The sequence below is a fragment of the Sceloporus occidentalis genome, unplaced genomic scaffold (genome assembly GCF_023333645.1).
Source record: "Sceloporus occidentalis isolate IW3139 unplaced genomic scaffold, rSceOcc1.0.p SCAF_33, whole genome shotgun sequence".
In the NCBI taxonomy this organism is placed as follows: domain Eukaryota; kingdom Metazoa; phylum Chordata; class Lepidosauria; order Squamata; family Phrynosomatidae; genus Sceloporus; species Sceloporus occidentalis.
Genome location: NW_028317013.1, coordinates 8,476,088 through 8,493,575, shown reverse-complemented (window position 1 = coordinate 8,493,575; position 17,488 = coordinate 8,476,088). Strand labels below are relative to the sequence as shown.

The 17,488-nt window shown below is 35.3% G+C and overlaps 1 protein-coding gene across 1 annotated transcript; it reads left to right on the top strand.

Annotated features, from left to right (window-relative positions):
* Window positions 1-534: 534 nt before the first annotated feature.
* LOC149298398 (LIM/homeobox protein Lhx1) lies at window positions 535-8,567 on the top strand. Its single transcript, XM_089487549.1, has 5 exons — window positions 535-704; window positions 3,023-3,249; window positions 3,739-4,013; window positions 6,691-6,856; window positions 8,188-8,567. Exons 1-5 carry the CDS (start codon window positions 535-537, stop codon window positions 8,565-8,567), a joined length of 1,218 nt encoding a protein of 405 aa, XP_089343675.1.
* The last annotated feature ends 8,921 nt before the right edge of the window (window positions 8,568-17,488 follow it).

The following is a 17,488-nucleotide window of genomic DNA, read 5'->3' as shown; positions in this document are numbered from 1 at the left end:
TGCTTCAACCCTGCTTGGCTACCAGAAAAAAGGATGGACTCTTAAATTGAGCTTGGTTTTTATTTATACTGCAAGCCTTGTCTGGACGAAACGTTGATCCTAAAAAGAGGAGATCACAGGTGGACTAGGCAACTTCCATGAATAAGTGAACTGAAAATAACCACTGAAGCACTCCACCCAGGTGATCTGAGAATCTTCTGCGACTGTCTTCTCCAACAGAGGGGTTTTAAAGCTTTACATTGACAGAAGAGTCAATGCTGGCAGGTTAGAGCAACCGAAACCCGTGGTTTATTTTGATTTGGAGATTATGTGCACTTTCCTCACTGACTGAGCTACCTCAGACTCAAGAAGAACAACTGGCCACGACCAGGTTTATTATCCTCACCTTACTCCTGCTACCTTTTTTTCCTTTGGTTTTGGGATCTGCTTTTTTAGACTCTATATGTATTTTGTTTGAGTTCTATTAAGAGTATTTGGCTTCTGTCACCTGGATCAATCATCTTTAGTCTTCAAAATATCTGCCAACCAAAGACAATGGTGCACTGTGCTGGATGCGAGAGGCCCATACTGGACCGCTTTCTGTTGAATGTACTGGACAGGGCTTGGCATGTCAAGTGTGTTCAATGCTGTGAATGTAAATGCAATTTAACAGAGAAATGCTTCTCCAGGGAAGGCAAGCTTTACTGTAAAAATGACTTCTTCAGGTAAGTGCTCATCAAATCCAACCTTGGCATACCTTTCTCCTATTAGATCTTATGGGCACATTGCTTCCTAAGAACAGTGGGGATAATAGCATTGGGTTTAGCCTTGAATGAAAGGAAATTTTAAAACATAAAATAAGAATAACATAATGATCAACGTGAGCGACAATTCGTATTCTATATATGTGGTTAGTTGGAGACAGGTGGCTATTTCTATGTATTTGCCCAAAATATGCACATGTTCATCTGCTAATATTCCAAGCGTGCTGCATGACCATTTGCTTTATACGGGCAATGCATATCAAATTATACCCATCACATTTATTCTATCGGAGCATTTCAATTCTCATTTTTGTATGTATATAATATATATATATATATATATATATATATTCTATCATTTCTTTTTAACCAATTTTACCTATATATTTATATAATCAAGGCACAGACAATGAAGGGTTGTCTTATCTGGAAAGGGAGAATAATCTACAACCGTCCCTTGTCAACTGTGAATTTATTTACCACCATCTGATGAATATTTTAGTGGTGACAAAGTAGAGATAAAGACTCCTTGGAGATCCTCTGAAAATGGATCTAATGTGCCCGATCAGTGTAAGGAGGGGGAGAAGACTGCTATCAGTCCCCCAGCAGATGCACACCATGTATTTATTAGCACAGTTAAAAACTACCCAAATGGTTTGATAATTATATAGCCCCGAATGCATTTCTCATGCAGTGTTCCTCGGGGTCAAGCGACGGGTTAAAATGATAATTTGATGGATGAAAGTGACATCTTTTCCTTAGATAAAGACCTGATCTCTCATGATCCTTTCATGTCAGTAGACTTCTACAGGCCCAGGGAAAATGTCATTTTTTTGCCCTTCTTGTCAAGCCGGTGTTTTATATTTCCAAACAATTGGAGAATAATCGCATTAAATATTTTACTACAATGACATCGCACAAAATATGTTTCATATTATTACACATAATTAGACATAGCTTAGAAAAAAATCTGCAATTGTAAAATTGTTGGACATTGAAATAAATTATGTATATATTTATTAATTTTCGGGTTAGTTGCTAATCAAGGGGAACCATTACCTATTGGTTTGCAGATACAAAAATACACGACACAAGCTGTAAATTTTGGTCACACATACTCCAATTGTGTTGTTATTTGTTCGACAACCAACTCACTCCTGTTTGTTATACTGTACATAAGACATGCCTGTGTGTATTCAGGAATATCACAGTAAAAAGGAAATAACACTTTGAAATGTACTTAAAGGTGACTCATTGCTTAGATATCCTGTCCTTCACAATACAAAGCAAGGACCCCAAGTAGGTATTGGTTGTGGATTTTAGTAAATAAGTGACAACTGTATTTGAATTGCAAAGATGTTTAAGAAGAACACCTTGGACAATTGCTCCTTGATTGAAGCTCATCATCTTCACGATTTACACACAAAGGACCATATTTCTAAATTGCAATAGTGAAATAGACTACTAATTGTGGGGCAATCAGAAGGAATATTCAATAGGTTGCTATGGTGACTGCTCTTTGCCCCTAAATTTCCCTATAAAAATATGACCCATAGCGTTCGCCAATGGACTTTAGCAATGAGCTATAACCTTGGCGTTTTTCGTTTAGTTTATTTTTCCATTTAGTGACGATCGGGTTTGTTAGAATTAAAGTAAATACCGGTACATCTAGGAGAAGAAATAAGAAATATTGAATGTATCCTAATATTTCAGATTTTGATTTTCGAATCTCATTCGTAGTCCCGATGGAAAAAACTTTCCGGAATAATGTCCGCGTTTTACAAAAATATTTAGGAGGAGGAATTCAACTAACATTTTTCCCTAATCTTGAAAACTATTTCGTTAACATTTTTGAGTTCTATAAATTGTTACATATTTTTTGCCACATGGTTGAGTTTTTAGCCCATAATATTTACCTTTGTAAATAGAGTTAAAGATGAATTACCTATTTTCCATTATTCCGTTCTCAAGCCAAGTTCTACCTGAAATCTCAATAAGGATGTATATTTTGTAGAAATAAAAAAAAATGGAAAAAATATTGCTAAAACTGGCCAAAACCTATTGTAACTGCATTGTATATGCTGACATCACGGGGTTAATATGTATAGAAACATAGAATAATAATAATGTTAGTTTCTTTGATGATGTCATTTTTCATTATATATTTTTTTGGGTGAGGTGAGACATGTGATTGGGAAATGCAATCGCCCCCTAAGAAAAATATGAAGAAATGTTAAATATTTCGTTTTTAAGTATTTTGTTTTCTTTTTGTTTGCCAGGCGTTTTGGTACCAAGTGTGCAGGCTGTGCCCAGGGGATCTCCCCCAGCGACTTGGTCAGGAGGGCAAGAAGCAAAGTATTCCATTTGAACTGTTTTACATGTATGATGTGCAACAAACAGCTCTCCACTGGAGAGGAACTCTATATAATTGACGAGAACAAGTTCGTCTGCAAAGAAGATTACTTAAATAACAACAGCCCTGCCAAAGAAAACAGTCTTCTTTCAGGTAAAGCCTTAAGACATAATTTAAGCGAAGGCGGCCATAAAATGGACCAATTCAGATTGGTATTTTTTGTGTGTATACTCATCTCCAGATACAATGTAAACATTATGGATTTAAATGTGTAAGAAGAGATGGAAGGGATACGATACAAGTATATACAAAGTATTGAAAGTGAAGGTATTTAGAGGGCTATATAGGTTGATAGGAACATATAGATTGATAGGAACATAGGATATTTTGTTGTATTTTTAAATTCTCCCCTGGCTTAACGCTACCATTTCTGCTGGGAGGCTTTTCCACTAATCTACCATCCATCAAAATGAATATGGATAAATAGATAAATTGCTGTGAAAGATTTCACGTATGTGTGTGTGTAGGGAGTGTTGTGTGCTGGTTCTCCAGTTCATCCTTTTCAATTCAAGGAGCGACTTTGGTTCGATATAATCACCCTTTGTTTGATATGATTCATTTTTTCCCCTCTCCCTGGAATAGTAACAGGCAGTGACCCCAGTTTATCTCCTGACTCTCAAGACCCTTGTCAAGACGACGCAAAGGACTCTGAAAGCGCTAATATCTCCGATAAAGAGGCTGGGATTAATGAAAATGATGACCAGAACCTGGGAGCAAAGAGAAGAGGACCCCGAACCACTATCAAAGCCAAACAGCTGGAGACTCTGAAAGCTGCATTTGCAGCTACGCCTAAACCAACCAGACACATTAGGGAACAGCTGGCACAGGAGACTGGCCTCAACATGCGAGTTATACAGGTAATGCGCTTTGGATCAATGCCAGACTAGTTGTGTCCCATGAATCAACACAATGAAAGCAAATACTCATTTAGCACTATTTAACCTGTATAAAGAGGACATACTTTAGTGGGACCACTATAAGTACAGGCAGCACTAGACACTTAATAAATGGTCATTCGGGTTACCCTAAAATTACAATTTTTTGCACCGAAAATGCTCTTTATAGGTAGCCTCTGTTGCCTCAGTGAAAAGACAATGTAAAATCTGTTAAAGATTTCTTCTTTAACTAGAAACATGTGGGCACTTCTGTTTGCTTGTAACCGACTAAATAATTTACCCTAGAAGTAAAGCAGTTTTTACTCTTTGTCTACTGAGATCCACTGAGTCTGTAAATTCCATTTTTCTAGTCAGATATCCAGAAATCAGTGGAATTATATGCAAGAGACTGTTCATTTATATAGGCAGTAGAAATTATAATAATTATAATTATTATTATTATTATTTATATTATTATTCTTTAATTTAGTTGGTTTAATCGAAAAGCATTTAAAACAGGGCGACTGAATTTGACTTACCATATATATATATATATATATATATATATATATATATATATATATATATACTTGTGATGATCCTAAAAATAATAGAGTTTGTTATTTAGCCAAAGAAAATATTTAGCTGTTCCTTAATTAGAAGTTTTTTGTGTGATAAAATGGCCTACAGCTGACGCCGCTTTGGCAACTAACTGGAATTCGATAAATTAAAAGGTTTGGATAAATGAGTATTATATAGACAGTGACTAATAATAATAATGTTATTATTATTATTATTATTATTATTTAGAGTAACCTAACAGGCAACCGAACAGTTTGGGTTGCCTGCACCACTGAAATATAATCGTTATTCTAAAAGGAAATATTGTACAAATTTGCTGCAGTTTCACCTCCTATCTCATCATTTATTGGCCTTAAAGGACTGAACAGGGGTATCAAGTTGCAAATGGACTAGAAATTAATAACCATAAATGTGAGGGGTTAATGGAAAAATAAGAATGACAATGAGTTGGGCTTATTAAAAGGTTTATAAACCTGCAGAGCTGGGGGTAATGGAGGGTTAAAAGATCATTAAGGGGAGGTTAGATTGGAAGAGCCTCAGTGTGAGGATAATTAGGAGTAATCTTGTCAGGGTAATAAGAATTAACTCAATCATTTTTGACCTAAAGCGGAAAAGCCAAGCAAGGAAGGGAAGTAAATGCCTTTTAAATATTAATTCAATAACTAAAAAAGAATAGGTAGTCAAAACATATATATATTGTAAATCTTATTTTACATGCAATGTATGAAGAACATTTTATTTTATTTTACGCGTGATTGGTTTGTCTTTCCTTACTGGAATCTTCCCACGGTGACACTGAAGTTCAAGCAGGTCATCCTAACCCCCTCAAGGGTGAATCCTAATTTCTACAACCAAGAGAAAGTTAATGAGTGACAATTACAAATTGGGGAATTTAAAATAGCTTGCTCTTTAATCTTGTAGGTAGAAGCATACCAACAGATTGTTGGCAATTAATAGGCATATATAGATATAGATATAAATATGTATGTGTGTGTATATAATGTATATATATATTACCCAAAATATGGGTAAAATGCATAGCCATGCGAATTTATGTGATCTGCTTGAAATAATAACAACAATCATAATAATAATAATTACTATTATTATTATGTATTTCCCATTGCTCTGCAATTTGCTTCATGCATGGCAATTATCACAGGCGAACCCCACACTAAAATTAATTAATTTCACAGACGGTGAAAAAATTTTTATTATTTTTTGCTGAGTATTTTCACTTTTTTATTGTACAGTATCTGTACTATATACAGATACTGTATATCTGTATATCTGTATTGTTTTTTTAAAAAATATGGGTGTGGTGGGGGCGAGGTCCAGGAGTGATCCACATTTATAACTGAGATTTAAAATAAGTACAATATTAGGTCAAAAATCTTGAAAACCTGTCAAAAGGTACGTTTGATAAACGTCTCCTCTCATGTAACCCGTGTAGTTATCAAATGTGGCTCAAAAGTGATTTATGATCTCTGGCTTTATGTTGTCCCTAAGCTAAATGGGCTCTTTCTGGGTGCCTATAAACAGGATTTTTGGATTTAAAGGCACTTGCACTATTCATACATCTAAACTGAGCTAATTTAACTCTGATTATTCCACGTATGTTTATGCATATGAAAATGTAGGACTAAACGATAGATCTAGGTAAGCATTTCATCCAAAAATATGAAGTCCATTTACTAAAGCCACATAGGACTATACCCCAATGCCAATTTCGACAATAATCAAAATATCAAATAAAATTAAATATATAAATAAAAAAATAAGACATGTAAGAGAAACCTTTTTTCAGAAGAGGACAATAAACCACGATCTGGCTAGTAACAATGCATATTCCATGGCCATTTTGGGCAGTAATATGTGTATATACAGCTATATGTGAATAATTACTGTAAAATCCTACTGTGGTGAATTAAGATTATGTTGGAATATCTTTGTGGAATTGCTCTAGAGATGTTGATCTGATTTTAGTCTGAGCTTCTAGGATTTAGCATGGTCTGTGTGTTTACTCATTGACTGCAGTGCTCACAGCTAATATACTAATGCTAATGGTGTGTTGCAGGTATGGTTCCAAAACCGACGCTCCAAAGAAAGAAGAATGAAGCAGCTCAGTGCCCTGGGTGCCCGTAGGCATGCATTCTTCAGAAGCCCACGCAGGATGAGGCCCCTTGTGGACAGGCTAGAGCCCGGAGAGCTTATCCCCAACGGACCGTTCTCATTCTATGGAGGTAGTTATTAGTGATATCACTGTATAAAATAGCTTGACCATCTATATTTGATTGCTTTCTATGGGCCTTAGAAATACGGAATAGCCTCAAACAATATAGTTTCTTAAATATGTATGATCCATTCTCCTGAATAGCAGGTTCAAGTTTAATGTACAGTTAAATACAGCCTATAATTTATTTTTTTTAACAAAATGAAGAGTGATTCATTTCTGCAGCATTCTCCTGCAAAGCAAATACTGATATATTTAGCCATCCATTTCTGAGCTTCTTCTCCTGTTATCACTGACACTCATCTATACATACCATGCAGGGAAAAGCCGTGTGTTTTCATGCTTGAAACAACTAGTTAATAATTAATAGGTTTTCTGATTGATAAGTAACACACATGGAATTTTCAATGAGTAATGTTTACAAATATGCGGCTAAGCTTGGTCTTGGTCTTACCGGTAAAGGAAGACTTCAGAATAAATATATTTATTCCTTCAAGGTGTTTTATTTTTACTTTTTAAAATATATTTATTATTATTGGATTAATTCCAGTGTATATTTCTATGAATGAAAGGGACAGTGCTGTACAGTAGTGTACATAATGTGCTTAATGTAAAGGTTTGATCTGAAACAATGATTTCATGTTCAAAATAAGAGCCAGTAAGGGTTAAAAAGATGTATAAAATTGGACCTATATTGTCGGTGGCCAATGCTCATGATCATTTCCTTGTGCTACAAATGAAAATAACTTATTGTATAGAACGACCAGTGCAGAGGCAATGGTCATATATTTACTTACATATTAGATATATAAAAGCTCAAATGTAACTTTACATATTTTCCCGTGATAGCTCAATAAAGGTATTAACGTCGACACAATACTTTTTTGCATATTCTATTTCTGTTGTGTCTTTTTTCTAAAGACATGATACCCTATATTCACTAAACAGCCTACTTTATAAGTTCCATGAGTTTTTTTAATGCAGTGAATTTGTCTTATATGAAAACAGACCAATTGCTAATATTCATTAAATCCGAAACTAATTTCTAAACAGGATAAGTAAATCACTACAAAATAGGTCTGGCAGGGAATATTTTTTACGTTGCAATTTAATAGACACATACGTTGAAACCCTATGTTTAAGTATTTTGCTGAACATCTGTGTGATTAAATGAAAACAGTGTGTGTACAATGTTTCCAAACTTGCTTAAGTAAACTTAATGGAGGAAAATACAAGTATTGGCTTACTGGACGAATCACAGCTTTTTGTGATTCCCTTATATTGTATCAAGAATAATATATATAACTGCATATTCACGATCAATTGTGTTTTCTTTTGTAGATTACCAGAGTGAATATTATGGTCCGGGAAGCAACTACGACTTTTTCCCACAAGGTCCTCCATCATCCCAAGCCCAAACTCCTGTAGATCTTCCATTTGTACCTTCTTCAGGACCAGCAGGAACACCACTTGGTGCAATGGACCACCCATTACCAGGACATCACCCTTCTAGTGATGGTCAGCGTTTTACTGACATCATGTCCCACCCACCAGGAGACTCTCCAAGTCCAGAGCCCAACTTACCAGGCTCCATGCACTCCATGTCTGCAGAAGTGTTTGGCCAAAGTCCCCCCTTCTCATCATTATCAGTAAATGGGGGTGGAACATACGGCAATCATTTGTCACATCCGCCAGAAATGAACGAAACAGCCGTTTGGTAGTTATGTTTGTCTTTTATTTTTGTAATTTTTATTTGAAAACAGCATAATAAATAGACTGGGAAGTAGTATTCTACCATCAATAGGTATTTCTTGATAACTGATGCTGTACAGGACTAGGTCATTTCAATTGTATTGCTCCTTCAAACACTGGACAAGTTGGATCAGACTTATACTCCTTGAGGAGAGTCCACCAAAAAAGGTCCAAAGGAAATATGAAAAAAACAAACAGAAGACTCAAAAGCAAAATTGGTGATTCTCTACAAAAACCCTGCCACCCTACAAGAGATGATCAATATAGGTGGTACTCAAATACTTTTTTCTGCTTTCACAGTACAAGAAATATTCTGCAAGAATGATGCAGAATACATTAATTCAAGGAACATTCCTTAATTTTAAGTCTGTTTGCCAATCACATGATGCTCAGATTTTGAAAGGAAGAAAACTGTCTATGCTTAAAAGAATTCCACCTGCAATCTAGGTGGGACAAACTTGTATTTGCCAAAATAACAAAATACAACAATTTAATGCCCTCAGCATCAACTACTCTACCTTCACAAAGCTAATCACAAATAATCAAACAACAACAAAAATAATCCTCATGATGAAGGTCTGCTGATAGGCCTGCAACCAGACTTGAAACAGATTCTACCTTCATTGATAGGGAACCTAAAAGACTATAGAACTTAAAGCAGTCAACTGTTTACGTATGACATTAAATTCAGGAGCCTAATGTTTTAGTAATAATCCTGTTTTAGAAACCTCTTTGTTCAAAACAAATATTTTGAACAATCAACCAAATGATTCATTCTTAGTTTTGTTTTCTGTGGCTGTATTGGGACTGATTGCAAGGCTTTTTTTGGTACACTGTGCTAGTTTGTTTAGATATTGTTTACAGAAGGCATTAAACTGAGCATTGAGTGAGGTGCCAAATAAAATAAATAAATAGCACAAAAATACTGTAAGGTGCATTTAGCACCAGTCACCATTAAAAAGTGTTTAAAATGTGTTAAGCAGATTTTAAAAAAAGTTTGCTATACTTTTTAGTCCTGTTGAACACTCATTGACTTGTTAATGACTTATATAGACCCACACAGGTTTTATTTTTGTGTCCTTAAAGAGAAGTCCAAAATATTTAAATTTTATGGTCAAATATGCAGCCCAGAGCTGCTTTTGTTTCTTTATATATTAAATTTCTCATACGTCTTTTATTGTTATAATAAAATCTAAGCTTGTGTGACCTCCAGTGCATACTAGACCATTCACTGTATGAAAGGGAAAAAAACTTGTTGATAAATTGTGAATTTTTAATAAAAATAGAACATCTGATGTTTACATAATTTGTATTTAATTTGGTGTCTGTCATTTAGTCTGTCCAGGAAAACAAATAAGAAAGCGCTCATCTTAACTTATTAAGTTCATTTTAAATTCGGGCACCAGCAATCAACAATTTTACAAAGTATTACGAAACTAATTATGAAAAATGTATACAAGTTTATAAAAAAAAATACCTGTACTCAAACCATAATCACTTTTCAAGTACTTCAGTTTTCTAAAATATTCAGTATTTTCTTTATTTAACGAAATGCTAAATTTGACCACGTTTTTTAAATTACTTGTTAATATATATGTTTCATTATACGAATAATATAAAATTACATTTTTACGCTATTCATTGGTATTTTATTTATTACAGAAAAAAAATCTACATAGCAGATACGATGTCGCAAAACTATAGCATTATATATATATATATATTTTATAACTATGTATATATATATATATATATCTACATTTATATAATATATATATATATATATATATATACATTTTAGACAAAGTGAAAATACATATTAATAAAAAAATGAAACTTTTTTTTTAATGAAAATGAAAAACTCTACGGCATATTCGCGCACATATAAACGCCAGCATAGTCATTCATACAAAATTTTATAATTATGTACCCATGCATATTTTTACATGTATATTGTTATTTTGACATTTACATATAATATTCTGAATTTTTTAACCGAAATATTTTTTGTATGTATGTGTTGTGAAACTAATAATAATAATAACCGATTTTTTTTCAGCTATAATGGGCTATAATTTTGTAGCATTTTTGCTGAAATATTTCTGTGGATACACTCGAGTGATTTTCTTCTTGTCAGTTACACTATTCACAATCAGTAATCGTTGAACAAAAAATACATTGCCCTATATTTGCATAAAATACTTACAATCCCATCGAATCATTTAAACAAGGTTGTAAATACATTTCACATATACCATTACTTAATTTGTTCTGAAGGTCATGCTGCTTTCAGTAATTCAACTGCACGCGTCCATGGAAAGAAAATGTGTTTTATTATGAAATCACATTTCATTTCATTATTGTTCAACCCACCGAGCATCGGGATATACAGCGTATAGCAAAGCATTTTTTTTTGTTTCATCGCCCTGTATTACAATGTATTTCTAAAAATATCGATTTTTGCAAATATTGCCTTTATAGCCTGACTGGAAATAAAAATGAAATTAATATACATTAAATTTACAATAAACTCGAAACAAAACTCTCCGTTACAAATTTTAACTCCTGCATTGACTTAATCAAATTAGTAAATATGTGAAAGGAATCGTAGATACTTATAACATTGAATTCAAGGAAATAAAAATGCGTATGTACGTGGTATATAGTTAGATATACATTTTAGGTTTACATGGATGGCAAATTGTAGAATATATTCCAAGTTATTTATTTTTTTTGCATTTACTTTAAGGGCGGATGTACAAACCTAGGACAAGTCAGTTTTGTGATATTGAACATAATATATATTTATCCAAGATGTATAGTGATACATACTATATGTGTGTGTATAAATATATATATATATATATATATATATATATATAGATATATAGATATATATACATCCAATGTTGGTTTTTATACAGTGATTCATAGTATATATATATTTATAATGTATTTTATTTATTTTTTTATTTTTTTTTTGTCTTCGCCCAAAGCTCAGGCACTGCAGTGGCATATACTTTACAGCCATTTATAAAATCTCTTCTATAGATAGGAGCTGTAGATATCATAGAAGACTGACCAAGCTTCCCGTGATTGGCTCATGTATGCCTGACTTATTAAATACATTGGTGGAAGATTGCAGACAGTGAAAGTCAAAGCAAGTCAACTGGTAATCTGACAGCTGAAAAGCAGACAGGAATTGGATCCTTGTTTGGCTTTCCAGAAAAAAAAAACTATTTCGGCTACTATTTACCAGCAGTTAAAAGGGAGAGATATTTATTAAATATTAAATCGTATGCTAAAATGCATACTGGAAATAAAGAAGTCTACACCAACAGCACTATAGTGTATGTGCGAGTAACTATAGTTAGTTATGCATAGATCGATAACACAATAAGGGAGGTGTGGCGATCAGTTAACCTCTTTTGTGCTGGACGTAGCTGTGTTAGTCAATCAACTGACCATAACTGCCGTATCAAAGACCCTAATTTTTACTATATATATAAATGGATCTATATATATATATCTATATATATCTATATATATTAGCTATAAATTGTGGTTCATCCTTTCATATATAATATGATGAGTCAAAATGTACTCAAACATATTTATTTCATAAAATATTATGGTTTGGTATAACTAGTACATAATTTTATTCCCACTGCAGAATCAAGCGTTGCTCTGCACATTTCTATGTATGTGTATTCGCGTGTATTCAATTTTGCCATGCAGTGTACTGCATGGAGTAATGCAGAACATCTTAGTGCACTACATTTAAATAGCATCAAAATCATAAAATTGGAATAATACAAGATCTTTAAGAGGGCTGTTTGTCATGAAACACATATAGCTTAATGGGGAAAAGGTCTGACTAATAGTAACAGCACACACAATAGTACGTTTTATTTTCAGGTAAATGTTAATTTTGAAAGAAATCCACTTGGAAAAGAATAACAGGTTTGCCTTAAGACAACACTGCTTGCTTATGCACAGTGCTTGCATTACACCTTGGCCCCTGGCTGTACATCATAATATTTCAGTGCCTACTCCTTCTTTCCTTTGAAGAGTCCAGGTCTGAAGTCGTTAAGCATCATGTCTGTTTCAGGGAGCAAGTGGTAATTAATGATATACCTCTGCCCTCTGTAGGACAATAGGCAGCACTGAACCAGTCTGGTTTGCTGCCTCAATGATGTCTTGGTTTCAATACGCTGTTGAGTAAATTACATTTCTCAATTTCTTTCCAGACGATTTCTTGATGTAAAAGAAAAGCAAATCCGACAGCACTGCCAGGGTATAAAACATACAAGGGCAGAGAGATTTGATTTTAACCCTATTCAGTATTGAGGGTGTCTACTCAGAGTGACCAAATCACAAGTAATAGATTTATACTTATCTTCTTTGTCTTCAATGTGTTACTGCCATAACCAGGATGGTCCTTGGCTTTTATATCACTTGATGATGACTATGTTTCTACCACACTGCTTCTTCATTAACTTGAAGCTACCAGAACCTCAGGGAGGCTTCCTTGAGTTCTGCAACCTATTCAGATGCTCTGTCAGAGCCATAACTAGGGCTCCTGGCCCCTGGGTCAAGATTGGAGGTCTGGAAGTAGAAAGGGGTGCAGGGGCATTACCATTACCTCAACTTGCAATGGTTGGGGCAGCTGCCAATCGTGCCCCATGGAGGTTAAGTCTCTGGGGTTCACCCTGAGTCTAACACCACTGAAACAGAGGCGGCACAACTATATAAGCAGATTCTTAGACACCTATATGTTAACTTAGTCTTTAAAATAAATGAGGTATAGTCAGGGCTGGATTGAGAATGAAAAGCAGGCCTGAGATATTTGGACACCAGCCCCATATATTTTATTGAGTGGTCAAGCTCATGTGCCCACACCAGGGGCATAACTAGAAACCACAGGGGCCTGGGGCACCCCAACTTCACAAGCATCATGTCTCACAGTGCCCCCTTTCCCCAAAAGAGCTTGCATGTGTCATATGTTCCCCCAAACATGTCTTTGCCCCCAAGCAGCTTGCCAGTGCCATCAAACAGCTTGTCTGTTACATCTTCATCCCCAAACAGCTTGTCTGTGCCCCCAAAACAGGCTGCCTGTGCAATCTCTGCCCCTAAAAAGGCTGTCCATGCCATCTCTGCCCCCTTACAGCCTACTTGTGTCATCTCACCGCCCTAAATACCCTGTCTGTTCCATAACTGCCCCATAGCAGCCTTTCCATGCCATCTCTGCCCCTAAACAGCCTGTTTGTGCCACCTCCACCCCAAACATGCCTGCCTATGCCACCTCTACCCCTTAAACAGCCTGTTTGTGCCACCTCTGCCTTGCACTTATATGGGCTCTGCCAGGTCTAAGTGAAGTCTCTCTGCTCATCCAAGATTTCTCAAGGGCTGCACCTATCCTCTGGAATGCCCTCCCCCAGTCTATCCGTCTCTCCCCCTGTCTTTATTCCTTCAAAAAAATCACTCAAGACCCACTTCTTTAAGGATGCTTACAACATAGCACACTAACGCCCTCCTATATTCCTTAGCTTACCCTTCCTACTCCCTCCCCTGCAATACTTTTACTAGCGTGGCTGGTCTATCCCCAACAGTGGCACTTTTACATTTTACCCTTTGTGTAATACAACCCAACTCCCTCTAGACTGTAAGCTCGTTTGAGCAGGGCCCTCCTCACCTGTTGTATCTGTTAGTGAATTTATGTTACATACTACTTGTTATGTCCTGTCTACCCATTGTACAGCGCTACGGAATTTGATGGCGCTATATAAAACAATAATAAGTGGACCTTATCTTATGCCAGCACTCCACTACTCCTGCAGAAAGAGAGAGACTTTTAAGTGTAAATTGACCCTACAACATTCTTCTTGCCCCTGGCCCAGCAAATCCTGAGGAGAATTTGACCTTTGGTGTTTTCAACACTCCAAAAAGGGTCTGCTTTTTCAGTGTGGATAAATGCACATGCAGTCACAAAAATTTTCAAATGTACAACCTAATTGGAGACACCTGAAAATTAAAGTCTGCCACGTCGCAGCAATCTGATCTGGTCCCACAACATTGTCTCTTTAATGGTAGTCTACTCACATCCCTTTCTGGCCCATGGTGTAGAGAGAAGACTGCCTCTAAAGAGACCACATTGCGAGAGGAGGACCCTGGAGGCAGTAAGTAACGTTGGTGGCTTTTTCTGGGGAGCGGGTGGGATTAAAGGAAATTGTTGAGAATTTGTGAATACCTGGTCATTTTGTGTTTTAATTATAAATCTTTAAATTGAATTTCTTTAAGCCTGTTGTGCATGTCCTTACAATAGGATAGAATAGAACTCCCCTGTATCTGAAACGCATTTTTGTAGTGGAATAATCTAGGGTGGTATCAAAATTGTTGCTGTCACTCCCAGTCATTCTCAGTTAAAGGGAACATCTGGTTACTCTGGCTACATACATTACATTACAACACATTTTTGAGGTGTATGGGTGGCCAAGCTAAAGTGACCACATTGGTGATTTTTACAGTACACACAGAATTTTCACTGACCAGAACAGGTAATATACTGTGAGAGATAACTGATTTCCTTCCTTGCATTTATACAGATCATGTTGTCAATTTCTCTAAAAAAAAAAAAATATATATATATATATATATATATGTTGCATATGAGCAGGAGAGGACTTGCACCTTCTGGTCTGCTGAGAAGGTAAAGCCAAGAGGCACCATCAGTCTTATCTTGAATCACCCTCACATTGTAACTGATTTACTCTGGTACTCCCTAATTCCATTTTATGGAACAGATAGAAGGTGCATCAGTCCATTTAAAGCATGGGTTCCTGTTTCAGACATGGGCATACCAAGCAGTCTTTTAAGCATGGCAATAATAATAGTGTCTGGGTCGTCCCTCCCCGGGCATCAACCACCGCCATATATAATATGGTGGCGGGTGTCTGATCTAAAAGAGCTCAGGAGGCGATAACAATCCCAAATGTGGTCTTTTAGCCCCCAAATAACCTGACAAACACAAAATAGATTAATACTAATAACTTTGACTAAAGCTGGTACTAGAATAAGTGGAAAGTGTTAAATTACCAGCATTTAAAATATTCTGGGGTGTCTAGTTTTCAGAAATATACGGTTTGATGGAGGTAAATTGAAGTGACCAGCTTCAAAGGTGTCCCAAATATGACATGGGGAAGGCTTACTAGATTTAAAAAAAAAATGGTTTTGAAATAGCAAAACGCTACTTGTATTTATTGTCCTCTAAAAACAAACAAACAAACATAAAAACATTGGGTATTTCTAATACTCAGGAAAAATATTAGAATCTACTTAGCAACAAAGTGTACACATGAGTAAAATAACAAAATAGCTACACAAAAAACTATGACATACTTGCTGCTTAACATAATAAAATAGAAGAAACAGAATACATCATTAGTATGCTATAGCTCATTTTGCAGGTGATTTTGATTAGTAATGGCCACAGCAGTCTAAGTGAGCTAATTTTCAACTCTCTTCTGAGACATACATTATCTCTATGACAACATTTGGTCCTATAAAATGCTTAGCAGGCTGAATAGAATGTAAAGAAGGGGCAGTGACAGATGCTATGAGAAACTGTCTCTCCCGATTAGGCCTGCCTGTATACGAGCTGACTGTTCATGCTGACCACTTCTGTTTATTGACAACAAGGAAAAATACAAGCATGAACTGGGTGGAATCAGTTCACGACACTGCTTCAAGAATCCTATTTGTTGTGTTGTGTGGTTAGCTAAACAGAAAAAGAGAGAGCAAAATAAATATACAATTTAAAAAAATACCTTTTAAAACAGCGAACAAATCATTTTTTCTCATATGTTTATAGCTGAGATGGTTTGAATTCTGGCATTAGAAGTTACTAATTAACCATTGTCTTTCTTGTTTTCTGTGATAAATTAAGTGCTACTTAGCTTCAAGTTATATCAGTGAACCTTATGTTTATGTATAAATCTGTAAGCATTATAATTACTAACCTGCCTTGTCATAAATATTATTAATTACAATTAAGATTGTTTATATCCTTAACCCCTTAAGGACCGGGCTCATTTTTCGTTTTGTACCCTGTGGGACCGAGGCTGTTTTGACACTTTTGTGGTGCTTGTGTTCAGCTGTAATTTTCTCCTCACCCATTTAGTGTACCCACATAAGTTATATATTGTTTTTTTCAGGACAAGATGGGCTTTCTTCAGATACCATTATTTTGATCGTATCATCTTATTTACTATAAAAAAAAATAAAAAAAACATGGTGAAAAATTGAAAAAAAACAAATTTTATGACTTTTATTTGAAAAATCTTTTACTCACCTAAAAAAGCAAGTAAAAAAACTAGCTAAATAGATTCTACTACTTGTCCTGAGTTTAGAAATACCCAATGTTTTTATGTTTTTTTGCTGTTTTTTGTAAGTTATAGGGCAATAAGTACAAGCAGCGTTTTATGATTTCCAAATCTTTTTTAACAAATCTGGTCAGTCTGCCTCCATCTCCTCTTTGGAACATCTTTGAAGCCGGTTAACTCAATTTAACCCATTCAAACCATATATTTTTGAAAACTAGACACCCCAGGGTATTCCAAATGCTGTTATTTTAACCCTTTCCATGCACCAATTATACAACTACACTTTGTCAAACTTTGTAATAGTAATTTTTTTTATTTTTTTTTCCACACAAATTGTACTTTAGTTATAGATATACAGGTGCTGGTATATGTCACTGTCAAACAACACCCCAATATGTGTTCAGCAACATCTCCTGAGTACAGCGATACCCCACATGCATGGGTTTGTCAGATTGTTTGGCTGGTAAAAGGCTACTTTTGGGGCATGCGTAATTCAGGTGGTCATTTGG